A 19,390-nucleotide genomic window follows, 5' to 3' on the forward strand; every position below is an offset into this window, starting at 1 on the left:
ACTCACCACTGTCCCCAAGCCCACCATGCCTGGGGCAGCCCCAGGCCCACACTCCTGACTGAGTGTCAGAGGTGGTGCCCTGCCCGGGCCCTCCGAGAGCAGGAGGGAGTGAGAGCCAGCTCCCCACCTCGCCACTGAACAGCCCCTGCACCGCCCCAGCTGCGTGGGCACTGACCAGGATGTGAACCCTACCAGGCCTCGAGGGCCACTCACCCCATGCCGGGGCTCCTGATCATCTTCTGTACCCGCTGCCTGGCACTTTCTGGCTCCTGACACCTGGCAGGAGTGACTTTGCTTCCATCTAACACCCGCCCCCACCCTAAGGACGGAGACTGTGCTGCCCTCCCTGTGTGGGGCCATTGCTGCCTTGCCTGAGACACTGTCCGCACAGCCTTGGTCCCCACTGGCCATCAGCTTGAGTGCCCGCGGGGCGCCCTCGGGCTCACTCTGTTCTCACTCCGCGTTGAGGCTCCTCCTCACATGCTCACACAGGGCCACCTGGGCCCGAGGGGGGAGAAGCAGGGGCCTGGGAGCAAGGTACAGAGGGACGCCTGCAGCTCCCTTTCAAACAGTTCTGCCCACTAGACCCACCCCCGACACAGGAGTGCAGGTATATGCACACGGAAGTACACACACACACACACACACACACACACACACACACACACACACAGGTATGTAGAGAGCAAGAGAGCACATATGCCCGAGCAGGTGCACCCAAATGGCAAAGCGTTGACAAGCAGTGTGTCTACGTGAAAAGTCTGAGGTTTTACTACTACTTCAACTACTCTGTAGAGACATCTCCCAAAATAAGTATGTAGGGGGAAATTCCTGCAAAGAAAATGCCAGGCTATTTCTACCAAATTTTAAAAGAACAGATTGTCCAACTTTTTGCAAACTTTTCTAGACAACAAAGAAACACAAATCCCCAGTTCATTCTATGAGGCCAGTATGACTGCAAAACCCCAATCAGACACAGGTGGGAAGGAAAGTTACAGCCCTTTTCATTCATAATACGGATGTAAAAAATCCTGAACAAGAACCGTATCAAATCAGATCCAGTAGAACATACGAAAGAAACCTCATTATGATCACGTCAGGTTATCCCAGGTATGCAAGGATGGTTTAACGTGAGAAAATCCACGTGTGAACATCACATCGACAGACTGCAGATCTCAACAGATGTGTGAGAAGCACTTGCTCAAGTTAAATAACCTGTTCATACCAAAAAGCTCTCACTAAAGGAGGAATAGAAGACCATTCCCTTAACCATGAAATATCCAAAATACCATACAGTCCTCAGCGGGAGGAGTCCGTGCACTGCCTCTGAAGACTCCCAAGCTCCCCGGTGCGGCTCCCGCTGTACCCAGGGGCTGGGCTTGCACGATAAAATGTCTTCGCAGGGCCCCTATGAGTGGGCATCGGGGCTGGGATGTCACCCTCAGAGCCCCAGCGGCAGGAGGGGCTCCTTCCCACGCACAGTGACCTCGGCCTGCGACGCAGGTGCTCAACAGTAAAGGGTCTGTGGCTCTCAGACGGCTGGGGTTCCTGGTGCTTGGGGGGCAGCAGGAGGCAGTGGGCCTTCCTGGGGCCCAGGACTCTGCAGGGAGGCTCAGGCACTGGGTGAGCTCAGCAGGCCAGCCTTGACCCCAGGGGAGCCCCTGGTTGCGGGACCTGGGGCCTCCTGAGGCTGATGCCCTGCCTGGAGCATGGTGGGTGGGGAGGGCACACGAAGGCGGGATGTGGGGCCAGGGCCTCTCCCAGCCTCAGCTCCTGCTGCTTTACCTCAGGCCCCCTTTCCACGCGTGGCAGGTGTGGGTGTGCTCAGGAGACAGAGGTGGCAGCAGGGGCTGTTGCCTGGGTCCCGGAGCAAAGCGGCCTGGCACTTCCCTTGGGCTCATCCCCGCCTGAGCACACACACCTCCCTGTCCTCTGTCCGACTCCCTCAGGGCAAGGGTCCCCTAAGTGCATGCCCCTGTGAGGCTGCCCAGGCAAACGCCCACCAGGGGAGAGGGTCTGGTCCAGGAGAAGGCCCCGCATGCCTGCCCAGGAGCCACCTCGGGGCTGCGCTGGGCGGGGCGAGGGAGCTGGCTGGGCAGGGCAGGGCAGGGCAGGGCAGGCCCCAGGCTCCCTAGCACAGGACCAGCTTGGGTGGAAGGGTGGGGAGGGGCATGCGAGAGGGCTGTTCCCGGCTGCCCCCGCCTGTCCATCCTTCCATGCAGTCCAAGCCCAAAGGACACTGGCAGGGCAGGCTCCACTGCACACTGCCTCACCCCAGGCTTGGTGTTCGGGGCACCCATGCCATTGGGCCACGAGGACGCAGTGGGCCTGAGCCTGTCCGGACAGAGACACAACCTGGGGCTCGAGCCTTGCACTGCAGAGGGTTCTGAGCCCAGGAGCCCAGGGACCTTGCTCCCAGGAAAAGCAGGCAGAAAGTGCCTGCCCCCAGGACTTCCCAGGATGGGGACAGGGGCCACAGGGGGCATGCTGCTGCAGAGCCCCAGGGTGGCGCCCTCTCCTCGGGGGAGGGCTGGCAGTCTACGCAGAACCCCTGGGTACAGGTTGCGGGAGACACCCCCATGAATGGGCAGTGGTACACAGTGGAACCAGCATTCAGGTGTTTTGGAGCAGAGGGAACAGCATCTGAAGAAGTGAGTGGGGCCCAGACTTGGGGGCACCCAAGGGCTGCAGGCCAAGGGACATGGTATGAGGGGGGAGGGCCAGTGACTCACTGAGCACGTGGGGGCGGGCTTGGGGGCAGACGGGGTGCCATCAGCTGACGGTGTGACTCACACAGGAGGGTGCCTGAGATGCGGGAGATTCTGAACAACACTGTGCAGGGGGGGGCGGCCTCCCAGGGGGCCGTGGTGGGCATCTGCCTGTCCACCGGCCACCCGGCCACCAGTGCTTCTCCATGAGCGAGGACAGCCCCCGCCCGACAGGGCGCCCACCCTGCTTTCCCACTGGAGGCAGCAGACAGAACCCTGAGATCTCCCCACCTCCTGGCACTTCTGTGCATCCTGTGAGTGATCTGAAGGCCTGTGTACCTCTCAGCACCAAGGTCCCGGCCATGAGACAGGTGCGCACTTAGCCCCACATCCCTACCTCGGGGCAGGGCTGACAGATAAGGGGGGACCCACCGCTGTAGCCCCCGGGTGTGGCTGAGGCTCCCCTCTGAGTGCCACGCCCCTGGGGGATGGACTCCTTAGGGCTCCCTGGCAGGCTAGCCTCCCTCCTGTCTGGCCCTGTTCTCTCCACCCCCGTGGCGATTCCTGCCCCTCAATTCTGTTCCCACTCCTGCTACCGAAGGGCCCTGGAAGCACATGGGAGCTTGCCCAGGCCCACGGCGGGGGTCCCCTGTGGGGTGCAGGCCCCTCGTCTGTGCACAGCCCAAGGACTTCTGTCTCCAAGGCCCGGGTGGGCTGCTCCCTGCACAGCTCCCTCCAGGCTGTGCAGCCTCCCCCAGGGCCCAGCCCTATGCATGCAGCGGGAACCATGGGGCCCAGGTCCCACCTGCATACCCCTCTCCCTCTGCAGGGCTCTACTGCTCCCCTTCTCTTTCCTCTTGGACACACCCCACTCCCCACCATGCGGCAGATGTCTGGACGCTGCTTTCTTCTCTCACCAGCCTGCCTCATCTGTCCCAGTCTCCCGGCCAGCCTGGCCTGGGCACAACAAGGACTCGGAGAAAGGCTGGGGCTTGGAGCGACCCTGACCGAGGAGCGTGGTGCTCGCGCCAGATGACCAAGAGCAGAGGCACCCTGGGGTGGTAACCTCGTCATCATCTACTCATCGGGTAATTTCCTCAACCGAGCTGGAAGGCAGGGAGGGTGGCTTCCTGATTTCCAGAAACCAAGACTCCTCCCAGCCCTCGAGAGGAAGGGGGTCTCCCCAGGATGAGGGGGGAGCAGCGGTGACAAGCCACGGGCCCGGTGGAGGAAGGGGCTGAGGCAGGGGCGCACCACGGCCAGCAGCGCAACGGTCCCACTGCCCGGCAGGCCCAGCAGGCCCCAGAGGGATGCAGAGGCAGGAAGACACGCACTCGGACGCTTCCAAGCAGCGCGAACGAGGCCCAGGCTGTCTGGAGGCTTAGCCAAAGGACCCCGGCCCCCACCCCTCCAGGGCGCCGCTGCAGCCCTTCCCATCAGTGGGAGCACTTCCCCCGCGCCTTAGGGCCTTATCTACTGAGCCACGGCCTGTGGCCTCCTGCACTGTCCGCGGGCTGACACATCCCTGGTGCGAATCAGGAAACACAGGAACGTGAGGCTCCAGGCCCGTGAGCGGCGCCAGCTGGGCCATAAACTTCCTGTCTTCCGGAGCCCCCATGCCCTGGAGGGGAGCACAGTCTATTACAGCTGGAGACTCAGGAGCCCCCAGAGCCGTAAATGACCCTGTGCAGGGATCTGCCGTAAATCCAGGGTCCCCGAGGCCATGATAGCTCAGCCCCCACCTCCAGCCTCCACCAGCTGGGCCTGCACAGGGCCCACGGGGACAGGCAGGCAGAAAGGATGTCGGGGTGGCCTGGAGGCACACAGAGCCTATGCACGTGCAGCCGGAGGCCACTGGTGAAGTCCGGTGAGTCATATACCCAAGCACAGACCGCTTCCTCGGTGCCCATGGTGGCTGAGGAGTCAGCATCCAGCCTCTGAGGTGGGGAGCCACGGGAGGCGAGTGCTGGGCACGCAGGGGCTGCAGCCATGACAGCCCAGTTAGCCCCACTGCTGGCCTCAGACGTGGAATAGCCACACGGGCTTCCCAGGCGGTAAGGCCCGGCCCCAGCCAGAGCGCACAGACCCCCGTGGGGACACGCACCAAGCAGGTGTCATTCCTCAGCTCTGCTCTGAAGCCAAGAGGCCCAAGCTCGGTGCCTCAGACCTGCCCAAGCCCCAAGAAGTGTGGTCCTGCACCCCCGCCTTCTGGGGCGTGGCCTTGCCGGACTCCTCCCCCAGGCCCGCTGCCAGGAATCTGTGGCAGGTCCCACTCCACCCCGTGTTCAGAGCTGGGCTCCGAACTGTCTGCCCTAGCCTGGGGACAAGTGACCACCAGGGAGTAAGAAACGCAAGGATGTGGAGAAACCGGAAGCCGACGCATTCCTGGAGGGGACCTAAACCCACATGGTGGTTCCGCACCAGTTAGATGCAGGGCTGCTGCGTGACCCAGCGTCCCACTCTAGATGTGTGCCAGAGAAGCCGAAGCAGGGACCGGAGCAGGCGTGCACGCGCCCATCTCACTGCAGCAACAGCCACAAGAGCATGTTGTGGCAGCCCTAGTTCCGCGCATGAACGAACGGACAGGCGCGATGTGGCACAGACAGTGCTGCACGGCTCGGGCTTAAAGAGCAATGAAGCACTGATGCATGAACGACACGGGTGACCCTTGACATCACGCCAGGTGAGACAGGACAGTCACAGAGGGACACATGCTGCGTGACCACTTACACAAGGCGCCCAGAGTAGCGGGAAGCAGAGACAGGGAGCAGAATGGAGGCAGCCAGAGCTGGGGTGCACAGTGGGGGGTCAGGTTTAGTGGGGACAGAGACTCGCGGGGGGAGACAGAAGTCCTGGTGGTGGATGGTGGCCATGGCTGCTCAACAGTATAAGGGTGCTTACTGCCACTCAACTGTACCCTGAAAAATGGTTAAAATGGCAAATTGTAAAAACCACAATTAAAAAAAAAGGCCCTCCTGTAATGGAACAACTGTAGCCCTGGGTGGGCGGGTCCTCCTGAGCAAAACCAAAACCACAGGAAAGCAGGCCCTTCCCGGGCAGCCACCCCGGGGACTCTCCTAGTGGCTGGGTGACGAGTGGAGTCTGCCGAGCTACGGCGTCCCCAGTGTGGGGGTGGGGTGCCCCGGCTCTCCCTGGGAAGGATGGGGCCGAGGAGAAGAACCAGGGGGCCCCGCTCGGCCTCCCGGGGGCTGCAACACCCAGGCCTGGCCTGGGACCCCGTCTCTGTTCTCTGGTCAGACTGAAAAGGGGCTCATAAGCACCCACCTCCCCCTGGGGACAGGGGCACCCAGGCCCCTCCCGCCCTCTGCATACACCCCAACCCTGCACGGAGGAGGCTGCACACCCTACAGCCGCAGTGGCGCTCTGCCCCCACCGACCCCCCAGTGAACAAGCATCTCCTAGCGGCTCTGGGCCTCCAGGCCGGCCCCTCCCAGGGCTCTCTGCTCACCGCGAGGTCAGCACCACACAGATCCCGAGTTCAATCTGACCTCAAACTCGTCCCGAGGGTGGACAGATCAGACAGCAGGCAGTGCCCTCTCCTCCGGGACCTGCCCTGGGCACCTGGCCCCCAAGTGAGGCAGAGAGAGCAGCACGGGCCCCATCCTACAGGTGAGGACGCCGAGGCACGGGCAGGGCACACTCGCCGAGGTCACGGGCATGAGGAGCACAGTGTAGCCGGGGCGGGGCTCTGTCTCTGGAGGTGATGGCGTCCTCTCAGCCCCTGGCCGGCTCCCAGCCCCGCACACACTGCCCATCTGCCGGGGGGGCCGGGGGACTCTGGGTAGGTGGAGAAACGTGGTTTGTAGCAGCACAAAACCAGTCCCCTGGAGGCGGGCAGAGGCCTGCCGGGCGCCTCCCCCCGACAGCCTTCTCTCTGGAGGCACAGGCCACAGCTTCAGGGACGCCAGGCTCCGACCCTGGTGACCGCCGGGCTCTCCCTCCTCCCACACCTTTTGCAAATAGGCGATTTCTCCAGGGACCCCATTCCCACAGCCAGAACCGCAGGCCTAGCACACACATGCGCTGAGGGCAGGGCTAGTGTGGACAAGGTCACGGGAAGGCTCCAGGGTGGCAACACCGGGGCCCAGGCCCCCATTCGGCTGGGCCAGGACCCCCACAGAGCTCCAAGCTCAGCTGCCTGGGTGGCAGCTGGGACCATACAATGGAGACTGCACCCCCCTCCCCTGGGTGCCGCAGCCCGAGGCACAGGCCCCTCCCCCAAGACTGGCAGGGGTGGGACAGACGGGAGCAGACGGAGGGCCGCCCACTGCTCCAAATCAACCTCCCTGCAGGGCCCTTCCCATCAGTGGCCCCTTGCCCCACACCCTGGTGCACCCGAGGGGGCCGCGGGTGAGGCCCGCGTGTGTGTCCGCTGAGGCGCTGTGCTCCTGGGGGTGTCTCTGGGGCTCTGGCTCGGCAGTCACACAGCTGCTGTGGCTGGAGGTCTACAGCCCCCTCCCCCAGGCCTGTCCCCAGCCCCGTCCTCTTCCCCCAGTGAGGGACCCGGACCCAGCTGTCCGGCAGCCTGTTTGTAATTCTTCTCTTCAGGCAGGCCTGAAGAACAATGGGGGAGGCGCAGGACCGGTGGCCCCCTCAGTGCCAGGCACCCCTACGGTCACTCCCAAGGCCAGGGACGAGCCTGGGGTGGTGGCTGACCAGCTCCGCCCTCCAAAGCACCCCTGCCCCTTCCCTGAGATGAGGGTCCTCTTCTGTGGGGGCATGACCGCCGTGGTGGCAGACACAGGGAGCCCTCAGTGTGCCCGCTCCTCACGCCCACCTGAGAAAGGACAGAGAACCGGTCGCCGCCGGCAGGGCAGGAGGGAGGAAGGGAGCCCCAGGCCCAGCTGCCCAAGGAGTCTGGTCCCACCCCTGGGCCTCCCACACCTCCCCTCTGAGTCGCAGGGGGCCCGGGGGCCACTTGCCTGGTCCGGCTGCCCCTCTGTGCTTCAGCCAGGATGGCCACGTCCTGCGGCCAGGGCCGGCTCTGAGGGGGCAGGTGGGGAAGGGGCCCAGCTGGGGGTGGGAGATGGTCCAGCCCCTACGGCGCCCAGCAGGAAGGCATCTCCACAGGAGGAAACACCCCAAAGGGCCCACTGCTTGCGAGGAAGACGGAACGCATGTCCCATACCATGGCTTACCTGCTTGGTGGCTCCGCGCCTGCCTGGCAGGGCCTACTCCTCACAGGTGACATCCAAACCTCCACAGTCCCCGGGGCCCCCTCCCAGGACCCCGTGCCACCTCGGGCTCCTGGAAAAGCCCATCCTCCAAGCAGCCATGTCACCCTCCGCCACAGACAGGCAGCACGGTGGGTCAGAACCCCGGGCCCAGTGATGCCTGGCTCTGCCCCCTAGGCAGGGAGCCTGCATGCTCCTGGTCACCGGTGGCGGTGGGGGGGTTAACAGGAAACCCTGGGGCCACAGGCCTGCGTGTGAGCCCCAGCTCTGCCCTGTTCAACCCTGAGTGACAAGGACATAGCCCCTCTGAGCGTGGGCTGCTCACCTGCAAAGCAGGGCCCCCAACAGTGAGGCAAGAAGGCCTGACACTGAGCGAGGGTAGCACGTGGTCATGGCTACCCTGCTTCCAGGCTGTGCCCTTTGGGCAAGACCACCTGCTCGTCCGGCTTCTCGGCCCAGTGCACGGCCTGTAAGTGGGGGGGCAGGGGGAGCACAAGGCAGCACCTCGCCCTGTTAGCTGTGGTCTGGCTGGGCTTCCTCCTGCTGTTGCAAAGCTTCCCCCGGGGAGACTGTGAACCAGAATCCCAGAGAAAGCGCCATGCCAACCCCAAAGCCTGTTCTTACTGTTCCAAGATGACACCCCCAAACTGCCTTTTGCCAAGGGGATTCTGATGCAAAACCCTGATACTTGGAGGTCATTTCCCAAGGGCCCCAATGCTCCAGGGAGGCACCCACTTACAATGTGCTTTAAAGGGGCTCAGACAGGAGGTGCTCTCGAGTGCCCACGTTCGTTCCTGGGGCCCTGCGAGCCCGGGGCGGTGGGGGCTAATGGATTTATGGGCCACTCCTCCCTGGCCTGGGTGGGATGTGGTCCAGGAGCAAACGCTTAAGCATGTGGCTGGAGCCACGTGGGGCAGGGGGTAGGTACATTCAAAGGCTGCTGGGACCATGAGGGTGTCCATGCTCCTCTGGGGGGAGGAACAGGAAGCGTGGCCAGAGGAGGGCCACGCAGGGCCAGCCTGGGGGTGCTGCAGACAGGTCCAGGCACGAGGCTGGGGGCACAGAAGTGGCATCTGGCTCCTCGGCCAGGCTGGGGACACAGGCAGGCCTCGCTCTGGGATGGCCCTCTCCAGACCCCACGGGGTGGGGGAGGGTCCCCTGACGTCCGAGCAGGGAGCCCCAGGCTCTGGCTTGCTGCAGGACCCTTCCCTCCAGCCCAGTGTCCCAGGCACCTCAGCACACCAGGCTGACGGGTGCGGGAGCTGTGCAGGACCTCCTGCTAGTCTGGTCTTCTGGGAGCTGCTGAGGATCCCAAGGGGGGCCCAGCAAGGATGGCTGGTCAGCTGGCCATGTGCCCACCCATTTAGTCTTCTGGGCCTCTGGCTGAGTGCCCACAAGGAGGTCCCACAGGGTTCAGAGGTCGGCAGGTACATCCCCCTCCATCCCCCGCACGCACTCCTGGAGGGCGGAGGGGCACCTCGCTCACCTGTCCCCTACCAGGGCAGGTGCCAGCAGACCAGACGCGGTGTGGAAGGGCAGCTGGGGGAGGTGCCTGGCAAGCACATCAGCCAGAGCACTTCATGCCAGGACACAGAGGCCAACCACCCCTCAAGGGAGAATCGGCCTGAGCAGGTGCAAGGAGACCTCAGTGGCTGGCGGCCACGTAACAGGACGCCCGCGTCTCCTTCACGGGGAACGCGCAGCAAGGCCGCAGCAGCTCTACTGGCCTGGCAAACATGGTGTGTCCCAGGCCCAGGGCGGTGCCCGGGTCAGCCTCAGGGGTGGTGGCTGTGGGGTGGGGGAGGACTGGTCGCCTCCAGTAGAGCTGGGAATGGACCTCCCACCCTCGGACCCACTCCGGGAGACACTGGGGAAAGGGTGGACGCGCTCGGCCACCGCCCCCTGGTCCGTGAAACACCCCTGCCTCCCGTCGGCTCTCAGAGCAAAGCACAGGGAAGGCCGAGTGTGGCAGCAAGCCCAGAAGCCACCCCCCAACGCGCCCCCTTTCCTCCCCTTGCCGCTGGCTTCTCTTGGATGGCTCACACTGTCCACCAGGCATGTCCCTGCATCTGGGCCATCAGCTTGGGGCAGGGGCTTCTTGGAGATCCAGGGGGCGAATGTGGCAGAGCCCCACCGGGTGGGCACGGATGGGAAACAACAGGGTGGCTCCCAGTGCCACTGCCTGGAGTGAGCAGATCCCTTTGGCCAAAACACGGCACGCCCCAGGTCATGCTGGAAGGCTAGGAACACCTGGCAGATGCCCCAGATAGCGGGACCCTCGCTGCCTAGACTTGGGCTGCTGTGAGGAAAACAAGTGCCCTGCTGGCTCTCGAGCTGACCAGGCGAGAGTGGGCACAGGAGCCAAGCTGCTAGCCTTCTCTGAGGGCACTCCCCTGTCTCTGGAGAGAGAACACATTGCAGCCTTTTCTAAAAATGAGGCCCCAGCACCAGGCAACCACTACAAGTACCCACCTGTGAGGCAGGCACCACCAGTGTGCCCACTTTACAGATGGGGAAACCGAGGCATAGAAGTCATAGAGTTTGTGATGGCAGAACTGGCATCTGACCCGGCAGGTCTGGCTCCAAGCCCAGGGCCCTGCACTTCTCCGCTGCTGCCCCAGGGTTCCCGCCCGCTGCTCCCCCTGGGCGGGCCTCAGTGCTGCGGGGCAGCCCAGGGCCTCCTGCGGCGGGCAGGCAGCTCACAGAGCCATTTACCTGCGGGCTCTGGCCTGTCCTCAGCAGCCCTCCCACCAAGGCAGGCAGGGAAAGGGGGCTCTGATTGTTCTGAATGCGCCAGATACGGGGCGGGGCCAGAGCCGCAGCCAGTCTGGTCTGACCTGGTGCACTGGGCTGAGCCTGACTTCCTGGAGGGACCTCGGCTGCAGGGGTGGGCGGTCTCTAGAGGCACCGGGGTTCCAGCTGCGGCCATGACCGTGGGGAGGTCCCCACGCCACTGACCCCGTTCAACTCTATAGCTTTACAAACGATTAACTGTAGAGTTTTGGTCTCTCTAGTTACAGTCTTTCCAGACAATTACTGACTCGCCCTGGTTCCTGTTAAGGGGCCTCTTACTGGTTCCCTATGTAAACAAACTCACACGCGACCCCCACAGATGGGCCCTGCCCGACACCCCATGTGCCAGGCCCTGTTCCCCGCCATCACTGCCAGCCTCACGGGGGCTTAGAAGCTGTTTCACAGATAAGACCTGGGGCCCACTCGTGCGCAGTGAGGTCTGTGCTCGCTCTTGGGCTGTAGAATTCTAAGAGGATACAAGTGGCCACAGCTCCAGCAAGATCCGGTCACCACCGGGGGCTGGGGGACACGGGGTCACAGGGTGACAGGTCACTGGCTCCTCTGCAGAACCGAATGGCAAATCCCACAGCCCTATTTAGAGGTGGGGAAACAGAGGCTCCAAGAGATGTCTCCCTGTGCCCAGGGGACCCGCCAGCTCCAGACGCAAGGTGAGAGACGCTGCCCAGAGGGCTCCTCCCTCCTCCTCTGCTTCACAGCCGGGCCTGCTGAGGCCCAGAGCTGCTGCCTGGAGGGAACCCAAGGGCCGTCCCCACACCGCAGCCCTCCCCGGGGGCCTCAGAGCCCCGTTTACACAGAGAGGAGCCATGAGCTCCTGCAGTGGCCTGTGGAACTCAGGGCATCCGTCCCCAAGTCCCCACAGGGGTGAGCTGAGGCCCCAGACCCAGCGTGTCTGGCTGAGTGAATGGATGGTCCAACCATCCGTGGGCCACCCTGGATGGAGCGGGGGGGTGGGGGGAGCCTCTCAGCAGCCAGCCACCCTGGATGGAGCCCGAGAGGGGTGCAGGCAGGAGGGTGTGCACACTCAGGACTCCGGGCACCTGTGGAGCTGGCCAGGTGTCTGCAGGGCCAGCCAGTGGTCGTGGGAGAGGAACGCTACTTTCTGCTCCCCATCGAGGAAAACAGGCCCCAGGCCCACACCGGAGCTGGGGAGGGATGCGCTCATCTCCAGCAGCTGGACGTGCCCCCTCAGGCAGCCCGGCTGACCCTGATGTCCTCAGTGTGCTCCCAGGATGGGCAGCCTGGGACCTACATATTAACGCTCTGCTGTGGGTATGCGCATGCTTGCGGAGTTGCACGCTTCCAAATAACAGGCCCTGGAAGCTGGGGGCTTGGGACAACGCCACCCCAGGAAGGAGGCATCTGACCCAGGAAGGAGCAGAGAGATCAGAGCTCTAGTCCCACAGCTGGGAGGGACAGGCTCGCATTCAGGGGCAAACTGGACACTGACACCTGGCCTCTGCCTGCCCCCCCAGGACAGCCCTTTCCTACCCGTGCGGACCCTCCTCACGGCCCTCTTCTGCTCCCCTTTGTCCCCGTGGCCGGCTCTGGGTCTCAGCTGATGTGTCTGAAGCCTAACTGGGTCCAGGGGCTGCTTCCTCCTGTCTGTGCTCCTATTCATTCTGCAAACGCTGGGTCTGTGTGGCTTTTCCAAGCCCCTCAGATGCTGCAGCTTGTATGTTCTGTTGTGAACACTCACATGCCTGTCTGTGTGGCTGAGGCAGCACCTTGCCTCCTGGGGCCCCGGCCAAGTTTAGGACTTCTTTTCTGCATAATATCCCTGCAAAAATCCACCAAACAGCCAAAATTTAGCAGGAAGAGAACGAGTTGACAGTTTTGGGACAGGCAAGAACAAGAGGAAGGCCTTGAGGACACGTCTCCACACCGTGAGCTCTGGCGAGGGGGCCGAGGTGCAGGCCCCACAAAGGAAGGCAGGGCTGCTGCCCACAAGCGTCCGCTAGCGAGAAGCGCCCAGAAATCGTCTTGTCAGGACACGGTCCGAGCGCCCTCCCCCACAGACCAGCTGAATCACGTCCTGGCTTGAATTACACAACCCTCCCCAGCGGCTAGGTGGCAGGTCAGCGGCTGGAGGCCCTCAGAACCACCTGGGGGCCTGCCCACACACGACAGGCAGCAGGTGGCACTGGACGCTGTGCTGGAAGCCCCCGAATGCCTGCAGGGCCGGTCCAGCCCAGCAATATGGACGCTGTGCGCAGACCTCGCTGGCGCTGCCTGGCCGGAGCCAAGAGGGCCTGATTCCTGTCTTGCGGCGACTTCAGCAGAAGCTGCCTGTGTCTGCCCAGGGCCTCGGGTGCCCACGTGTTCTGAGCCTGGCTGGCCTGACTCCACAGCTGGCTACTGTTCTCAGCACAAGGTCTTCCCAGTGGGGCTGGGGGCCTGGGGGGTGCACACAGGCTTCAGGGCAGACATATGTCTGAATGCAGCTCCTGTCTCCAGGCTAAGGGGCTCTGCAGGTTCTTCAACTTTTCTGGGCCTTGTACTTGTGTGGAAAATGGGGACAGTCACCACACACTTGCCACGTGGGGGGTGGAGCCCAACAAGATGACCCATTCCAGGTACTCAACAAGCGCTCGGGACCCACCGAGTGCTGCCAGCCTACCATCGGCAGCCTTCGCCCCTCAGACCTGGCCCCATGGCCTCTCACCCCCTTTCAGATTCCAGATGCAGAGAGCTGCACCTGCCCTCTGAGCAGGGGTGAAAGGCAGACACCTATGGCCAGAAAGCAGGCATCTGGGTTGGCGGGGCACGGTGATGGGCCACCCCTGAGGGTGCACCTGTCAGGTGGAACTCTTAGGGAATAATCACAGATAGATACGTTTCGCTGATTAAAGAAAGTAAACTTTTAAATCCACGATATTGAACACCAATGAGGGCGCTGCCGAGATGGTGCCCCAATACGACATATAGGTGGTGACAGAGTAGGCAGAGGCTTTGTGGGCAGTAACGGCATGATTAGGTGAAGCACTCAAACGTTCGCCCGTTCAACCCAGAAGCTCCACGGCCAGGAATCCCCAGGGACGTCAGTGCTAAGCCAAACACTTACGTCTGAGGATGTCCACTGCAGCCCTGCCCACAGGAGCCAGGAGTGGAAAATCTGCACATTCGACAGAGGCAGCCAGTGACGGCGGCCAGAGGAGGGGTCCACGGCCACTAAGACATTACACTTTCAGTACTCGTGAAGAGTTTAGGTTATGATTTCAACGAGAGTAACAAAATATAGTGTGTAGAACGGTGACTTTTCTATACTTTCCTCCCAATTATTTACCACAGCCATTCCTTCACAACAACAAAAGAAAGGGGGGATGTGCAGGAAGGATGCAGAGACCCTTAAGAATGACAAAGCCAGCCCCCCCACCACCTGCCCCTTCCCCAGGGCAGCAGCCAGAGCCCAGACCTCCCACCAAGAACCCCGAGGTAGTGGGGCTTTGGGGCGCTGGGTCCCCCTGGGAAAGGCCCGGGGGGCCGCCGGGAGGAGCCGCCCTGGACCTGAGCTGGCCTGCCAAGCGCAGCTCCCATCTCCGGGCACTGCCCAGGGCTTACAAGCGCAGGGACCAGGACAGGAAGCTTCAACCGCCACGAGTCACACAGCACAAGCCCACCAGCCACAGCACCATGGAAAGTAAGCCATTCCCACGTTTGCCTTACTTCTGCATTTGTTTGAAAAAGAAAAATCTTTTTGGTTTAGTTTTGAATGAAAATCTAATTCTGAATGTCTCGACCTCAGATTCCCTTTGTCGAAACCCAAGGCTTCCGTAGGTGATCACGCCCGGTGTCACCCCACCCAGGGCCCTTCGGAGGCTGGGCTTGGTTCACTGGTCCCAGTCACATGCTCTGGGTACATCTGTCCCCTGCAGGCGAATCAGGTGTTGTCCCCTAGCCGCATAAGAAAGTGGCTGCGAAGGTGGAGACTGTCCAGTGCCGTGGGAAAGGTTGCAGAAATACTCCCATCTAAAGCCTGCCCCAACTTGGCCAGACCCACTGAGGAGCCCCCAGTGTCCCTGCGAGCAGCCCCAAACTCAACCAAGGCTGACTCCTTGAACTTGACTGGCCAGAGGACATGCCAGGGGAAGGGCGGGCTGAGCAGCTCCCAGAGAAGCTGCAGGCCAAGAGGGGATTGGTGCCAACATGTGGGCAGCACCCACTCAGCATCTGGTCAGTGCTGACAGCCATGGACACACAAGACGGCAGATGGAGGACAGCCCACGGCACCTAAGGCAACAGGGTGCCAGGGAAGGCTTCCTGGAGGAAGGGGCAGCAGAGCCGAGGCTGCAGGGAAAGGAGGTGCCAGCAGAGCAGTGGGACGAGAGGAAGGCATGGGGGCAGAGGAGGGACCAGTCCTGGCTGAGCGCACCGACACCCTTCCCGAACCAGAGGACTCTGGGACGGTGAAGGGAGCTTGTGCGCCTGGAGATGGGGCTGCAGGACCAAGAGGGCACACACTGGTGCCCCTAGGGCTCCCGGGTCTGTGCCTCCTGCACAGAAGCACAGTCCTGTAGGGCAACGTCACAGATGCTGGGAGCCCCCCAGGCACCCCTGGGGGTCCTGCTGCAGAGAGACCATGTCTGAGCCCAGGACCCCATAAAGGTGGCCCGAAAGCCACACTTGGGTCTCAAATGCCCCGATGGCCCCAAATGAAGCCTACAGGATTTCAGGGACATTTCTGGAGACCAGGAATTTCAGGCAAGGCCCTGACTGTGTCTCCTCTTCTGTTTCCTTCAGGCAGATGGGAAGAGGAAGGAGCACCATGTGGCCCCACGAGGTGACGTGGGGGTGTGGCGTGAGACACTCTGACCACAGTTGCCTTTGGCAGCCACTGGGGGCATGTTGGCCCCTAGGGCCAGTCCTTCCTGGGGGGGATCCTGGCTGATGCCAGCAGGTGAGGCCCCTCAGCAGACGCAAGATGAAGGGGGACCTACCAGCGCCCTGCTCCACGCCTGCTCCTCTCCTCCAGGGCAGAAAGCCCAGCCCGCTGCTAGGAGTCCCACGCCACCCCACCGAGGCCCTGCAAACCCGTCCACCTCCTCACCTTGAGGGCTGTCACCTTAACGCTGGCCAAGCTCAGAACCCAGGCCTTGGGTTGCCAGCTCTGAGGACCCCTGCTTCCCTGTGCCACAAGGCCCACCTCTCCTAAGCCCCAAATACTGCAGACACTGGCCTCGGGAGCTGGGGGAGCTGGGAGGGGAGCTTGCGTCTGAGCCCTCACAGCGTACTTGGCCCTGGGGATGGACAGGAGGAGGAAGGGTCTTTGCCCCAGGCTCAGACCCCAGAGCGCCCCTTCAGGGCAGCTCTTAGAGCTCAGCCCACCCCTCCTCAATCACCAGCCAGGGGGTCACTCCAGCACCCACAGGGCACATGCAAGGTGACATCTGAGGCTCCTAAAGCAGGTACCACCCAGCACCAGGCAACCCCTAGGGGCCACCCCTCCGGAGAGGTGCTGGTCCCTGGGCAGACAACTGCATCCCGGCCTCCACAGTGCCCCAGCCTGGCACCAGACTGGCATCAGGAGGTGCACCTTAGGGCAGACGGGCACGAAAACGCACAAAGCCGAGATTACCCAGGCCTCCCGGGAAGCTCATTAAAAAAGCAATCTACCTAGTGCCCAGAACAGAAACAAGGGGGGAGGAGGTGCAGCTCTGTCCCCTGCCTGGTGGTACAGCCCACTGCCAGAGGGGTCAGCATAGGGAGGGCTTCCTGGGGACCCCGGCCACCCCTCCCCCACCCGGCCCCTGTGCTGCTGACCTCAGCAACTCCAGGCTCAAGGGTTGGCAGCCTGCGCGGCGAGGGCACTGGCCGACCAGGCACGGCATTTTCCGTTCTTGCTACACACACCTGCCTTGGGGAAGGGGCACTGAGGCCTCCCTCACACAGCACCTGGGGACCCCCCCGCTCCACCCGGTCCTCCCAATCCTGCCTTAGAGTGGCCGGGCCTCCTGCTCAGGCAGACAAACTCTGGAGAAGAGAGGCCAGGGGCGTTTTATCCTGGTGACCCAAAGAGAAGATCAGCCTCCGGAAAGGGGCTGCAGGAAGAAAGACCAAGGCCCCCGAGCTGGGCGGCCTCCCAGCAGGCTCTGCACGTTCCCTTCCCGGCTCTACTGAGCCGATGCCCTCCGGTAGACAGGAGGGTGCTACCCCCGTCTCCGCTCCCGCAGGCAGGGAGTTGCCCACCTGGGCCTGGTCTGGGGTCCCACAGCCCTGGAGTGCAGGTCCTGCAAATGCCCAGACCCTGCTCGGTCCAGCACAGAGTGAATGGACCGCGGAGGGCCCCGGGGCAAGGGAGATGCGTGCTGCACCAGAGAGGCGCATCCGTGCGGAGCAGGCCAGATGCGGGCAGGAGGCAATGCGTTCAGGGCTCCGGACAGGCAGATCTGTGGCCTTGAGGGACCCAGAACACCACTTCTCTGGCTGCAAGCTGTGTCGCGGGGGTGGGGGAGCCGGCAGGGCAAGGGTAAGGGGGAGGACCTCCCCCCTGCTGCAGGGCCCCGATTTCCTGAGTCTGGGAAAGACCACAGGAAAAGCACGGAGGGCTGGACAGGAGGGCACCACCGAGGGCCTTGCTCAGCTTTGCACTGGCCGGACACCCAAGTGTCATCACCAAACACACCAGAGACCCTGCACCTTCCTGACCCTAAAGGGTGCCACAGAAAACCACCACTCGGGTCACACAAGCTCCCCCACCCCGCCTGTAAACATGGTCCTAAGGCAGATAGAGAAGATAAACAAAAGGCAGGCAGGAAAACCTCAGTTTCCCTGGACACCCAGGGAGAAGGCCCCACAGGGCACCAGGAGGAAGAGTTCCAACTTCGATCCCCTAAAATCCAGCACTGCCCTAGCGTCCTGGCTACAAGGTGCTGCCCAGGAGGGCCGCCCCTCGTGCAGGTGAGCCTTGTGTCCCCAAACTCCACAGAAATGGGGGAAGACCAGGGAAGGGGTCTGCTTGCATGGGGCCCCCCACCAGCTCAGCTACCTGCAACCTGGCTAGTGACCTGCCTTTGTACCTCCTTCAGAGCGAGCTTGTACCCGGTTCCGGCCCGTCCTGGGAGGGCAGACAGGCAGCACAGCCTCCTCCCTGCCCCCACCCAGGTCACACTCGGGCCTTTGTTCTACCTGCACACACCGGCAGGCAGGGCCAGCCCCCTTCCCCGGCAGCTCCTCCCCACCTCGTTAGGCAGGCTGGCGGGTGGGGGCCTCACGGGAGCAGGGGGAGACGCTTCCCTTGTCTCATCTCCACTTCTGGTGTCAGAGCGGTGCAGGAAGCGAACACTCCAGGTGGGCTACACACGCTCAGGGACCCACCTTCCCGCTCCACGACCCAAGGCCAGCTTGGATCTACAGCTGGGGCGGCCCGCGGCTCACCGCAGACGGCCGCCCGAGGGCACTAGCTGCTGTCCCGGGGAGCCTGGGTGCCGCCGGCCCGGCGGGTGGTGGGGAAAAGTGGAGGCGAGCAGAAGAGGAGATGAAGGCGAGATGCACGAGCAGGGGTGAGGGCGGGCCGCGGCGGACGAACCGGGACCGGGCGCCCGGCAGGTCGGGAGGGGGTGCAGCGGAGATGCGGCGCGCGGGGCCCCAGGAAGGCAGGGCGGGGCGGGACCGGGGAGCCCCGCAGCCCCAGGCGCTCACCTGGGCGTCCGCAGCGTGGCGGGGTCGCGGCGGTCCAGCACGCCGGGCACGCAGTTGGTGAGCTCGGTCCAGTCGGCGTGCAGCCCGCAGCTCCAGCCCGTGGAAAAGCGGGAGAAGAGCCAGGTCTCTCGGCGGTTGGGCCGGTAGCAGGTGCACTTCTTCTGGCCGGGCCGGCAGTCGCAGGGCACCTCGAGGCGTACGTTCTGCACGAGGTGGCGGCCGAAGGTGGTGCCACCAGTCTTCTGGATGTGCAGGAAGACGATCACGTCGTCGCCCTTCATGTCGAAGCGCAGCGAGCGCTCCAGTTCGCGCACCGGGAAGTAGTACTTCTTCTCGTAGTGCGGGTCTGGCGTGGGGAAGAGGTCCAGGTCGTCGGGCGGCGCGCGGCCGCCGGGCGCTCCCAGGCTCAGCCCCGGGCCCGCGTACTGGTACAGGATGAGCATGAAGCACGCCGAGCCCGCCACCACCAGCACGAACTTGCTGGCGCGCTCAACCATGGTCCTGCCGCCGGCGCGCCGCCGCCGCATGTGTCACCATCGCCGGCGGCCCGGGCGCGGGGCGCGGGGCCTGCGAGGGCGGGGGCACAGCTGCCTCCGCCGCCGCCGCCGCCGCCGCAGCCCGGGCTCCGGCCCGGCCCGGCTACTCGGCGCCCAGGCCGCCCGCACCGGCGCGGGCCGCGGCCCCGCGCGGCGCCATGCCTGCTCCCCGCCCGGCCGCGGCTCCCCGGGCTCGGCTCCGGCTCGGCTGTGGCCCCGGCCCGGCCCGCGCCCCCCGCGGCCCGCTGCCCGCCGCCCAGCTCCGCGCCTAGAACGCTCTGCACCGCCCCGCGCGCCGCCGCGTCTCCGCAGTCCGCCACCGCCCCGCCCCGGCCCGCCCCCGGCCCGCCCCCGTGGCGCCTCTTGTGGTCGCCGCCCGCGCCGATCCTCGGCTCCGCCCCCAGGGCGCGCGGGGCTGCCGCCGGGGCTGGGCTAGGGGCCGGGGTCTCGGGTGGAGCCGCGCGGCAGCGGGCGGGCAGCCGCGGGCCGGGAGCTGGTTCCG

The 19,390-nt window shown here is 63.9% G+C and overlaps 1 protein-coding gene across 1 annotated transcript in view; it reads right to left on the reverse strand.

The window, feature by feature from the left end:
• HS6ST1 (heparan sulfate 6-O-sulfotransferase 1) overlaps positions 1 to 19,165 on the reverse strand; it is a 32,910-nt gene extending 13,745 nt beyond the window's left edge. The window contains exon 1 of the mRNA XM_036884111.2: positions 18,353 to 19,165. Coding sequence (XP_036740006.1) covers positions 18,353 to 18,879 — 527 coding nt within the window. The 5' untranslated portion in view covers positions 18,880 to 19,165. The remainder of the gene's footprint in view (positions 1 to 18,352) is intronic.
• Positions 19,166 to 19,390: the final 225 nt, after the last annotated feature.

The sequence above is a fragment of the Manis pentadactyla genome, chromosome 8 (genome assembly GCF_030020395.1).
Source record: "Manis pentadactyla isolate mManPen7 chromosome 8, mManPen7.hap1, whole genome shotgun sequence".
NCBI lineage: Eukaryota > Metazoa > Chordata > Mammalia > Pholidota > Manidae > Manis > Manis pentadactyla.